This window comes from Martes martes (genome assembly GCF_963455335.1).
Source record: "Martes martes genome assembly, chromosome: 3".
Lineage (NCBI taxonomy): Eukaryota > Metazoa > Chordata > Mammalia > Carnivora > Mustelidae > Martes > Martes martes.
Genome location: NC_137890.1, coordinates 107541088 through 107554803, shown reverse-complemented (window position 1 = coordinate 107554803; position 13716 = coordinate 107541088). Strand labels below are relative to the sequence as shown.

The window sequence follows — 13716 nt, the reverse complement described above, 5'->3', positions numbered from 1 at the left end:
ATTTTCTCATTGAAGTGCTTGTATTTTTTTTCCTACTGTATTAAAATTACCTCATTGGGATTACAAATACAATTTTATAAAATAATGGAAGTATATAGAGTGAGAAATTTGAATAAATAATGAAAGATAAAATCTTCAAAAAAGAATAAAAGTGAAATTATTTGAGGTGGTATAAGCTATATTTTTGGACAAGTAATGAAAGATAGTGACAATTGTCTAGATAGATAATATGGTAATGTTTTCTATGACATTCATATCCATCTTGCTCCTTACCTCCTCCCATCCCCAACCATTATTGAGAGTTTACCCTTAACTGGAGGCAAGACCCTGAAAAGGAACAACCTTTCTCATTTCCTGTAGGGTCTTCATTTCCCAATTGTTGTTCCCTTTAATTTCACAATCATTGGTTTCCTGGATTTTATTACAGTAATCAGTATACAATCCCATTTCCCATTTCTATTCTCTTTAGAAGGTGTTAATCTTGAATGTCATCGCTGAACTCCTTTGAGTATGACAGTATCATGATGTTTTCAGAATCTTCATTTCTTCAAACTTGTTGCTTGAGAAGGTTGATGAATTAAATGCAGCATATGAGATAAAAAGATCTGACTTATAAAAAATTCTTGGGCTCAAAGCCAGGTTCCAGTACTTTTTCTTCTGAAACTGTAGGCATATCATAAAAGATCTAACAGAGATAATAAATGCTTTCTTCCTTTAATTCCTACAAGAATTAAATCACTATTTGATTATGATTACTTAGAAAATGTGTGAGAGACACACAATTACCTACCACACATTTTTTATTAGTTTTCCTTTAACATTTCTCTATAAGGAGGAATTTTATTAAAGTCTCCTTTCATATAAAAATGTTAAATAAATATTTGAAGGAACACTGTATCATAATCTTATACAATGGGGCTCATGCCTCTGATAGGACTATGTGGAACGTTCTCCTGTATTTCATGAGAAAATATGCCTGGTGTACTAGACATCTCCATTGACATATAATTGTTCAATGCTCTCTCTGGGATGGACAATGGTTTTTTAAAGTGCTTTTTAAAACACTTCAATTGAAGGGATATTAAAATCAATGCTTAATCGTAATTACTAAACTCTTTATACAAATTTTATTGTAGAAACCATTATATTCTGTCTTACTGAAAGAATGTGTTTGGGCAAAATGATTGATTATTTTTCATAGACTTAGCTAAAATAATCAATTAGTTTGAGTTTTCTACCCAGTCTTCTTATAGCTAAGGAGTGAGTAGTACTTAAGTGGATCTTTTGAGTAGGTAATGGAGTACAGAAAGGATGTCTGGCCAACATAATTTTCATTGAGTCAATAGACATTGAAATTGGATAACCTACTTAGGATTTAAATTTTTAATATTTTTTTGCCAAATTAATCAGATTAGGTAGATTATAAAGCAAAATGCACTCAGATGTTTAAATGCAGATGTAGCATTTTACCATATTATAAATTTCTCTCATGAGAAAGAGAATGGTATTTCTTTTTGCATCTTGTGAACATCAGATACTAATAAATATTTAGAAACACATAATCTGTGATACTCAATCTTTGGTTATACTCTCTTCTTAGACTGTTTTTCCAAGAATAAAATAGCTGCAATTGAATGGAAAACCAGCTTCCACATAGGTACAGATTACTATTTCTTCATGGAATGGATAAACTAGTCTTATATAGCCTTGTATTTTCTCTCTCTGAGAGACTATGGTATATGATTATATAACTTATATAAACTTATATGTAGTATTTATACATGTTTCTGTAAAAAATGCATATAGTGTGTGTATACACACACGAATGTAGTAGATGCTAGATAATATCACACACACACATACACACATTGCCCACCTCATAGGAATACCATGAAAAATATCCAGGAATGTTATTAATGTAACACTCATATTCATATTAATGTAACATCTAAACTCTTTTAGACTTACTGTCAGAAAATTAGCTAATTTGACCTCTCCAGATCAGAAGAGGCTCTTATCAAATTATTTGTTAATATAGCAGCCAGTTTCAGGAAGGTAGATATATAACCATACTAAACAGAAAGCTGCCCTTAGGAATGAGTTCTTAGTAACTCCCAAACATTTTTTTCTCATATGCTACTGTTGTTTCTTCTGATTTAATTGATAAACTTTTCTCCTTTTTCATTCACATTAGATATCTAGAAGAATTGTTAATATCCTCTCCTGAAATTTCTCAGAAAAATTACAGCAATTGAATAAAATTAACATACTTTTACCTGCGTATTCTCTAGGTTCAAAACCACACTTTTATTTTTCTTACATGTTTTAGAGAATGAAATTATCAAAACTAAGTGCAATATCTAAAAAACGTTAATGAATAGTTTCCTATTTAGAATTAAAAATAATCGATTAGGTTCTATGCCAAATACATGAATTTTATTAACTAATAATTAACTATAATTCTAACTACCAGGAAATGAGCTAAATATTCTTATTTGAATCTCATAAAAGATGTTTAAGGTAGATATTATTGATTTCTATTGTGCATCTGAAAAACCCAAGAGTCAGGCAGAAGTAGCCATTTGACCTCAGGAAACAATGAGTCGGGGATAAACTGGGATTCAGATTCAGGTTTGTCTGATTATACAGTGTTTTTATGTTACCAATTTATGTGGCCAAATTTAAGAAAATTATGTAAAACTACTATACTTTTAGATAGGAGGAAAAGAGTATACCTCTTCTGTAGTCATCATAGTTTTGTCATTGATAAATTATTATTCAACACTTTTTTAAAAAAGTTCTTGACTACCTTATAGAAGCCAGGATTCAGAGATCTTATATTACAAAGCACTGGTATAACAAACACAGTAATTTTTATTTAATATATGACTTGTTTATTAAACACAGTATTGTGTTGGTCTACTAACATTTACATTTAGTGATAAGGTCATCATCACAAAATTTGTCTTTCTTTCCAAATTTTCCATTTTGGAAATAATCACCATCAAAAAATAACCCAAAAGGCTAATTAGGCTCTTAATAGAGTTAATGTGCTCTAACACACACACACACACACACACACACACACACACACACACACAGAGGCACACACCCCTCACACAAAGTAGCTTCAAAGCAAGGCAAATGTAGACAAAATTTTCAATGAGTATATAATCCTCCAAGAGAGAAAAGACACATTTTATCCTTTCCTTGGATTCATTGACATCATTCAAAGTTTATTCTTCTGAAATTATTCTATCCATTTCGAATTTATCTCTGTGTATGGTGTAAGAGAATGGTCGAGTTTCATTCTTCTATACATAGCTGTACAATTTTCCCAGCACCATTTATTGAAGAGACTGTCTTTTTTCCACTGTATATTTTTTCCTGCTTTGTCAAAGATTAGTTGGCCATAGAGTTGCAGGTCCATATCTGGACTCTCTACTCTGTTCCACTGGTCTCTGTGTCTGTTTTTGTGCCACTACCATGCTGTCCTGGTGATCACAGCTTTGTAGTAAAGCTTGAAATCAGGCAACAAGATGCCCCTAGTTTTGTTTTTCTTTTTCAACATTTCCTTAGCAATTCGGGGTCTCTTTTGGTTTCATAAAAATTTTAGGATTGTTTGTTCCAGCTCTTTGAAAAATGCTGGTGGAATTTTGATTGGGATGACATTGAAAGTATAGATTGCTCTAGGCAGTATAGACATTTCAACAATGTTTATTCTTCCAATCCTTGAGCATGGAATGCTTTTCCATCTTTTTGTGTCTTCGATTTCTTTCATGAGTGTTTTGTAGTTCCTCGAGTACAGATCCTTTACTTCTTTGGTTAGGTTTATTCCCAGGTATCTTATGGCTCTTGGTGCTATAGTAAATGGAATCGATTCTCTAATTTCCTTTTCTGTATTTTCATTGTTAGTATATAAGAAAGCAACTGATTTCTTTACATCGATCTTGTATCCTGCCACATTACTGAATTGCTGTATGAGTTCTAGTAGTTTGGGGGTGGAGTCTTTTGGGTTTTCCATATAAAGTATCATGTCATCTGCGAAGAGAGAGATTTTTACTTCTTCTTTGTTATTTTGAATACATTTTATTTCTTTTTGCTGTCTGCTGTTGCTAGGACTTCTAGTACTATGTTGAACAAGAGTGGTGAGAGTGGACATCCTTGTCATGTTCCTGATCTCAAAGGGAAGGCTGTCAGCTTTTCCCCATTGAGAATGATATTCGCTGTGGGTTTTTTCATAGACAGATTTTATGAATTTGAGGAATGTTCCTTCTATCCCTATACTTTGAGTCATTTTAATCAGGAACAGATGCTGTATCTTGTCAAATGCTTTTTCTGCATCAATTGAGAGGACCATATGGTTCTTCTCTCTTCTCTTATTGATTTGTTCTATCACATTGATTGATTTGTGGTCGTGGACCCACCCTTGCATCCTTGGGATAAATCCTACTTGGTCATGGTGGATAATCTCTTTAATGTTCTGAATTATTCTGGATAAAATCAGGATCTGGACTCAAAATCCCATTCTACTAGTTTTATCCAACTTTTAGAATGAATGTAAAGTCTAATTTCTCTTCTAAACTATAAGTCAAACTGTCTTTCCATCAAGTAGAATAAAGAAAATCTCCATTGGTTTATTTGTTTCATATTAGGTGCAGAGACTTCTAACATCACATGATAAAACTCTGAGAAGTGAAGAGTCCAGAAAGCATATAGAAAAGGGGATTTATTCCTTTCACTATTCTGATGAAGATTTAGATAATATGAAACAGTGGGATTCCTTTGTGGTGATGATTTACATATTCTGTCATTTGCTAGAAATAAAAGATACATTAATTTAACAAAAGTTAAATTACTAAGATCTATAAACAGTGATATTTTACTTTATTATTTTATTTGATGTTTTACTTTATTATTTTATTTGAGTATAGTTGACACATAACGTTACCTTAGTTTCAGGCATACGACTTAGTGATTTGATAAATTTGTACATTATACTAATGTTCACCACAAGTATAGCTGCCATCTGTCCCATTACATTGCTATTAAAATATCATTGACTGTATTTCTTATGCCCTGTTTCTTATTCCTGTGACTACTCATTCCATAACTGGGGGCCTGTATCTCCCTCTCCCCTTCACCTATTTTGCCCATTCACCTACCCACTCCCTTCTGGAAACCATCAGATCTCTGTATTTATATTTCTAATTCTGCTTTTTGTTTATTTATTTTTTAAAGATTCCATTTTTTAGTAGACTCATATTGTATTTGTCTTTCTCAGTCTGACTTATTTCACTTAGCATAATATCCTCTAAGTCCTTTCATGTTGTCTCCAGAGGCAAGATTTCACCCTTTTTTTATGGTTGTATGATATTATAATATTTCTCTGTGTGTGTGTGTGTGTGTATGTGTACACCACATTTTCCTTATCCATTTGTCTGTTGATGGACACTTAGGTTTCTTCCACCTATTGGTTATTGTAAATAATGCTGTAATAAATATATGGTGCATGTATCTCTTTGAGTTAGTAAGCACTGATATTTTAATATAAGCTTATAAAATGTTTCCATATATCATTTCTGTCTTTATTACTGTTCTTTGACCATTATAATACACCTTTAAATAATCTATCTTGAAATGCAAAGTATGTAGACAGAATACATGTAAATGAGAAAACCCCCTTTATCATCTTAAAACAGACTTATGTGTATCAATATACTTTCACCTTGTATCTACATACCCAAATGATTGTTTCTGTCATATTGCTAATTAAAATTCGTTCATTCATTCATCAACTAATGTTTACCAAACACACTCTTCTGTGCCAGATTCTATAAGGGGTAGAATAATTCCACTTCTCTTACTGGGGGGAAAAAGACAAAGATTTTTGCCCAGACAGACCACTATTTTGAGCTTAATTTTGTGAGCTACTCCTCATTCGTTTTCGTTGAATATTTGATTCTTCTTTTTTTTTTTTTTTAAGATTTTATTTATTTGACAGAGAGAGACACATCGAGAGAGGGAACACAAACAGGGGGAGTGGGAGAGGGAGAAGCAGGCTTCCTGACGAGCAGGGAGCCCTACATGGGGCTTGATCCCAGGAATCTGGGATCATGACCTGAGCTGAAGGCAGATGCTTAACCATTGAGCCACCCAGGAGCCCCATATTTGAGTCTTTTAAAACTATTTGCTTCCACAGTAATTTAATCTAGGATTTCATTATGTTGTTTTCTCTTTTATTTTTTCCATCCTTTATTGATTTAATTTTATTTTGTCATATATAAAAAAGAGTAAGAGCATGAATTTTAGATTGAGAAAAAAATCCATGTTTCTAATTATTTATAAATAATGAGGATAACACATAATAATCCTTACTCTAAATCTTTATTTTAATAAGGATTATTAATTTCTAGGCATTAGAAAGGTCATTTAAACCATATCTAACTAGTAGTTCCATCTGCAAATGAGATTAAACTTACCTTAAAAGTTTATTATAAAAACAGAATTAATTTAAATGTATATGTATAAATAAATAAATAAATAAATAAATAATAAAGTGTCCCTGGCATTGATGATTATTCACTGATATTTATGTATACAATTTTTAATGCTGTTTGTAGTCACTAAATCATATTTTCAAGAGAATATTTTTACATTAAATTCAACCTACTAGAAACTCAATAAATACTGCCACATGAGCTGTATCTAAAATATGTTGGAGTAATAAATTAAAAAATATTTTCAGATACTGCTAAAAAATAAAGATCTAGGCAATTCCCATGAAAGATATGGAATTATTCACATTAATTTTGATTTTGGATTTCTATCAGGGCAGGACAATTACCAATTCCTCTTTTTTAAATTTATAGTATTCACAGAAAGGGAATATACTTAAAAGTTTGAGTAATGGTAATTTATTTCTAAATACTTAAATTTCATATTCAATGATAATGGTAAGCATGACTCATGTTATTAAAAAAGAACGATATTTAACATGTATTTTTAATATGAAAATGTGTCATGATATATTGCTTTCAGTACTTATTTTTTACTGTTTTAAATTCTTCATATAATTCTCAAAATACTTTGTTTAAATCGAATTTTCAAGAATCTGAATGTTACTAAAATAGTGAATATACAATTTAATCCTATACACGATATGAGTAGCATATTCAGAACACCTACCTATCCTATGAAGGATACTTTTATTCTACAGTTATGGAATAAATATGTCTATCCCTGGAAACTACCTTAAAAAAATCTCTAGTTTCAAAGCATTGTGATCTGAGAATATGCAGGGAATAATCTCAGTCTTTTGGTATCGGTTGAGCCCTGATTTGTGACCCAGTATGTGGTCTATTCTGGAGAAGGTTCCATGTGCACTTGAGAAGAATGAGTATTCTGTTGTTTTAGGGTGGAATGTTCCGTATATATCTATGAGGTCCATCTGGTCCAATGTATCATTCAATGCTCTTATTTCTTTATTGATTTTCTGCTTCGATGATCTGTCTATTTCTGAGAGAGGCGTGTTAAGATCTCCTACTATTAATGTATTCATATCAATATGACTCTTTATCTTGATTAATAGTTTTTTTATGTAATTGGCTGCTCCCATATTGGGGGCATAGATATTTACAATTGTTAGATCATCTTGGTGGATAGTCCCTTTAAGAATGATGTAGTGTCCTTCTGTATCCCTGACTACCGTCTTTAGTTTAAAATCTAATTTATCTGATATGAGAATCGCTACCCCGGCCTTCTTTTGAGGCCCATTGGCGTGAAAGATGCTTCTCCATCCCTTCACTTTCAGTCTGGGTGTATCTTTAGGTTCAAAATGGGTCTCTTGTAGACAACATATGGATGGGTCCTGTCGTTTTATCCAATCTGCAACCCTGTGTCATTTTATGGGTGCATTTAGGCCATTCACATTGAGAGAGATTATTGAGAGATACGTTTTTATTGACATTGTGTTATCTTTGAAGTCTTTCTTTCTGTCGATTGTCTCTATATTTCTGTTCAATGCTATTCTTAGGATTTTTCCTCTTTTATAGAACCCCCCTTAATATTTCCTGCAGTGTCGGCTTGGTGGTTGCATAGTCTTTCAAGCCTTGCCGGTCTTGGAAACTCTTTATCTCTCCATCCATTTTGAATGTCAGTCTTGCTGGATAAAGTATTCTTGGCTGCATGTTCTTCTCATTTAGTGCCCTGAATATATCTTGCCAGCCCTTTCTGGCTTGCCAGGTCTCTGTGGACAGGTCTGACGTTATTCTGATGGGCTTTCCTCTGTATGTAAGGAGCTTCTTTGTCCTAGCGGCTTTCAAGAGATTGTATCTACAATTATGATTCCTCAATTTTACTATGAGGTGCCTGGATGTTTTTTTTGAATTTATAATCTTGGGGGGGGACCTTTCTACTTCTAGTACATGAACACTTGTTCCATTCGCAAGATTGGGAAAATTTTCATGAAAAACTTGTTCCACTATATCTTCTAGACTTCTTTCTTTCTCCTCCCCTTCAGGGATTCCAATAATTCTGACGTTGGAACGTTTCATGGCATCATTTATTTCCCTGATTCTGTTTTCGTGGCTTCTAAGCTGTTTGTTCCAGGCTTCCTCCTGATCCTTTCTCTCTATTTGTTTGTCCTCCAGATCACTAATTCTATCTTCTGTCTCAGTTACCCTAGCTTTTAGAGAATTTAGATTAGATTGGAGCTCATTGAGAGCATTGTGAACCTCATCCCTGGTGGCCTTCAGCTCTGCCCTAACATTATGAACCTCCTCTCTGGTCGCTTTCAATTCTGCCCTAATCAATTCTGTTTGGTCATCCATGGCTTTCTCCAACCTAGCTATTGCCTGGATAATTGTTAGCCTGAATTCTCTTTCTGACATATTGTCTATGTTGATAGCCGTTAGCTCTGTTGCAGAAGGCCCATCCTCTGTATTTTTCTTCTGTTGGGGATTCCTCCTCCTAGTCATTTTGGTGAGAGATGACTGGACAGATGTAGCTGGATGTATTGACCGTGGTGCAGTCAAGGTGCACCCTGGAACGCTTCTGAGCACTCAGGATTCCCCACCCAAATGAGAGAAAAAAGAAAAGAAAAAGAAAAAAGAGGGAGAGAGAGAGACAGGAAAAAAAGGGAAGATAAAAGTGAAGGTTCAGCCCAAATGGGCCCCAGGGTAAGGTTTATGACGTATATAAACAAAAACAGACAAACAAAAAGACTGATAAAAGTATATGACGAGAGAAAATATATATATATATATATATATAAGCAAAAAAAAGGGAGGAGCCTCGTAAGGCGAAGGAAACAAAGGCAAAGATGAACTTCTGGGACTTCATCAAGATAAAAAGCTTCTGCACAGCAAAAGAAACAGTCATCAAAACAAAGAGGCAACCCACGGAATGGGAGAAGATATTTGCAAATGACAGTACAGATAAAAGGTTGATATCCAGGATCTATAAAGAACTCCTCAAACTCAACACACACAAAACAGATAATCATATTAAAAAATGGGCAGAAGATATGAACAGACACTTCTCCAATGAAGACATACAAATGGCTACCAGACACATGAAAAAATGTTCATCATCACTAGCCATCAGGGAGATTCAAATCAAAACCACATTGAGATACCACCTTACACCAGTTAGAATGGCCAAAATTAGCAAGACAGGAAACAACGTGTGTTGGAGAGGATGTGGAGAAAGGGGAACCCTCTTACACTGTTGGTGGGAATGCAAACTGGTGCAGCCACTTTGGAGAACAGTGTGGAGATTCCTCAGGAAATTAAAAATAGATCTTCCCTATGACCCTGCAATTGCACTGCTGGGTATTTACCCCAAAGATACAGATGTAGTGAAAAGAAGGGCCATCTGTACCCCAATGTTTATAGCAGCAATGGCCACGGTCGCCAAACTGTGGAAAGAACCAAGATGCCCTTCAACGGATGAATGGATAAGGAAGATGTGGTCCATATACACTATGGAGTATTATGCCTCCATCAGAAAGGACGAATACCCAACTTTTGTAGCAACATGGACAGGACTGGAAGAGATTATGCTGAGTGAAATAAGTCAAACAGAGAAAGTCAAGTATCATATGGTTTCACTTATTGGTGGAGCATAACAAATAATATAGAGGACAAGGGTAGATGGAGAGGAGAAGAGAGTTGAGGGAAATTGGAAGGGGAGGTGAACCATGAGAGACTATGGACTCTGAAAAACAACCTGAGGGTTTTGAAGGGGCGGGGTGGGAGGGTGGGGGAACCAGGTGGTGGGTATTAGGGAGGGCACAGATTGCATGGAGCACTGGGTGTGGTGAAAAAACAATGAATACTGTTACGCTGAAAATAAATAAAAAATTGGAAAAAAAAAAAAATCTCTACATTCCTGGGACGCCTGGGTGGCTCAGTTGGTTAAGCAGCTGCCTTCGGCTCAGGTCATGATCCCAGCATCCTGGGATCGAGTCCCACATCGGGCTCCTTGCTCGGCGGGGAGCCTGCTTCTCCCTCTGCCTCTGCCTGTGCTCACGTGTGCTCTCTCTCTCTGACAAATAAATAAATAAAATCTTTAAAAAAAAAAATCTCTACATTCCTTATTGGAAAAAAATTAAACTAGGCTTCATTATCCTTTGAGTTTGGAAATTGATACTAAAGCTTGAATTATTAGCTTCCTTAGTTTTCAAGTATATTTTTGTTTCTCATAAACACAGCAAATTTAATTTACTTCTCAGAATAATAGAAGGAAATGAATATATGCTTGACGTTGTTTCTTCTGATCTGTGGACACACAAGATAATGGGAATGAGTTAAGTATTTATTGCATATAAAAATATTTTGATAGTTTTTGTTTTTTGACTCATTCCTTAATACTCTACAAAGCCCATCCAACTCCTGAGGCCTACAGTACAATAACCTCATCTGTCACTTTAGTCACATTTTTGACACTTGTGCTTTAACTGCCAATACTACTTAAATTACTATATTATATTGTTAGATGCCTCCAAGTAATTAAAAACTATTTTTAATGTTTGAGTCAGATCTTTCTGATACAATCAAAATGTTATTTATTGATACCTTGAAAAATGCAACAGTGTAAAATGGTTTGGACATTTACTCTGCTAATGGGATTGCTAGTGTTACAGAGTTCTTTGTAATATTCTGCAGGTATATATCTAAGTAAATATACTTTCTTCCTGGTGATTACCTACATCTCCAGCCTTTTCAAAATTTTATGTCTGTTTTATCTTAATTTCCAAGGGTGTCTCACAAATGTTCACGGATAATACTTTCGTGAATCTACCCTGCTTTATTGATGTCTGTTGCATACTTCATTAGTGTCTCTGCTGGTTAAGTCTATTGGGATGGTCCATTGGGAAAACATCGCTACTCTAATGCATTGTACATTTTACTGGTACTATCAAGGCTGTTCATTTTGAAGGTTTTTCAGAAAGCTTGTGTTCTTTGGCATCATTAATGCACTGACACATCAATGTACTCCTTGTGCAAGAGGGAAGAATATTCTGCCTCTTTCCCTTTGTGCTCATTTGTTTTCTGTTCACTTGGTATCCAAAGTCTAAATGTTAGTGATCTACTTGAGAAAAGAATCAGATTTGAATACACTAGGTATAATCTGCTATCCATCATCATGTCCTGTAACCTTCTTCTTTCCTGGTGCTTATCTGCACACATACCTCTATCTCTTTTAACCAACATGCAAATTTCTTTTGTTTCCCAGTGCATAGTATATTTTAAATGTTTCTGAATTTTTTTAGGGTTCAGTAGGTATCCTGATTACATTAATGAATATGCAATAAACATATACATATATATGTGTACATTTGTATGCCTACATATGTCTCCTAGAAAAAATGTGAACTTGAACTGGCTAACTTTGGATAGAATCAGAGTTCTCTGACATACTGACTTCCCTTCTCTTACAGGTGACAATATGTGCCGAGGAAATAATGGGGGCTGTAGTACACTGTGTTTGGCTATTCCGGGAGGCCGAGTCTGTGCCTGTGCTGATAATCAACTTTTAGATGAAAATGGGACAACTTGCACATGTAAGTTTTGTTTGTCACATTCATTGATTATACATGTCTTTTTGAAGAAAAAAGCAGATGAAACCAAGGGAATTAAAATCAATCTTGGAAAGAGAAATTCAGGTAATCACTTAGGTATAATTCTCTTTAGATTACAAATAATTAACTGAATTAATTTCTATAAAAAACAGTTGAATAATGGTGAAATTTTCCAGAGCATTTGTGACTGCTGCATAATAGTTTAATAATAAAAATATAAATAAAATAGCTTAGTAATAAAACATACATATACAAAATAATTTACATATATTTATATATGATATATACAGTTTATATATATCATTTATATATTTTATATACATAATATTACATTTATAAAATATATAGAGAGAAATAGTTTATTAATCATATATATGTGCGTATGTGTACATATATATGTGTGTGTGTGTATATATATACATATATATATGTATGTGTGTATATATATATAAAAATATGCCACAGAAGAAAATATTTCATAAAATTGTTAAGGACCTTCACCATTAGGACAAGCTCAGTCTTCTATCTTTGTTGGTGTAGAGAAAAAAAGGAGGCAAAAAAGAGACTTAGAGAAATTCTAAACTTTATCAAAATACTGAATTAATTGGATTGACTGACCTGGATTAAAGGCACTTTATTAACTCTTACTGACATTCTTCAATTTACTGCATCTTGTAATTCCAATGTGACCCTTTTGAAATTTATTCTCTTTATCTATAAGAAGTCCCTTAACCATACTGATAGGAGCAATGCTGTGTATGTATGAGTAATATAGAAATGTTTCTGGAATGATTTGATTTTGATTCTTCAGAGAAATAGAACTAATAGGATGTAAATATAGAGAAAGAGGTTTGTTATGAGGAATTGGCTCATGCAGTTACGGAAGCTGATGACTCCCAGAATCTGCAGTCAGCAGGCTGGAAACTGAAGAATACCAATTGTGTAGCTCCAGTCTGAATGCTGGTAGACTGAAGATCCAAGAAGAGCTCCTTTCCGTTAGAGTATGAAGGCAGGAAAAAAAAAAAAAAAGAAGTCCAAGTTCAAGGCAGTCAGGCAGCAAGAATTCCTTGTATGTGCAGGAAGATAGGCCTTTTCTTAGGTTCAAACTGTTTTGGGATAAGGGCCACTTACCTGCTTAATTTAGTCTACAGATTCCAATCTTAATCTCATCTAATTAACTCTCACAGACACACCCAGAGTGATATTTGACCAAACGTCTGGGCACTCTAAAACCTACCTATTCAAGCTGACATGTAAAGTTAACCATAATTTTTCATCATTATTATTGAATAATACATAAATAATACCTAAATGCATTTTTTCCATCAATTATAAGGATTGTTCTGGAGGATGCAGGAGAAATAAGTATAATAAAGAAGATTTCAACTTATCTGAAATGTTTCATTTCTTCTGAAGAAGAAACAATGTGAATAAGGAATTTTTACAAATAATTTAATACATAGTAACATTTAAGAAATATACAGAAAATATTTAAGTGAAATATACACCCAAATGCCACTATTCAGCAAGAAACAACTAAGACATTTTCACGTTGTTCCTTATAATTGTATATATCCCTGGAAGTTATTATTTTTTACTACTACTAATAATAATCATAGATAAAATTTACT

General features: G+C 33.8%; 1 protein-coding gene across 1 annotated transcript in view; it reads left to right on the top strand.

Annotated features, from left to right (window-relative positions):
* The window catches only part of LRP1B (LDL receptor related protein 1B), a gene marked incomplete at both ends in the record, with an annotated part of 1929835 nt that overhangs the window by 1157333 nt on the left and 758786 nt on the right, over positions 1–13716 (top strand). The window contains one exon of the mRNA XM_080798957.1: positions 11945–12067. Within this exon, the coding sequence (XP_080655083.1) occupies positions 11945–12067 (123 nt within the window). The remainder of the gene's footprint in view (positions 1–11944; positions 12068–13716) is intronic.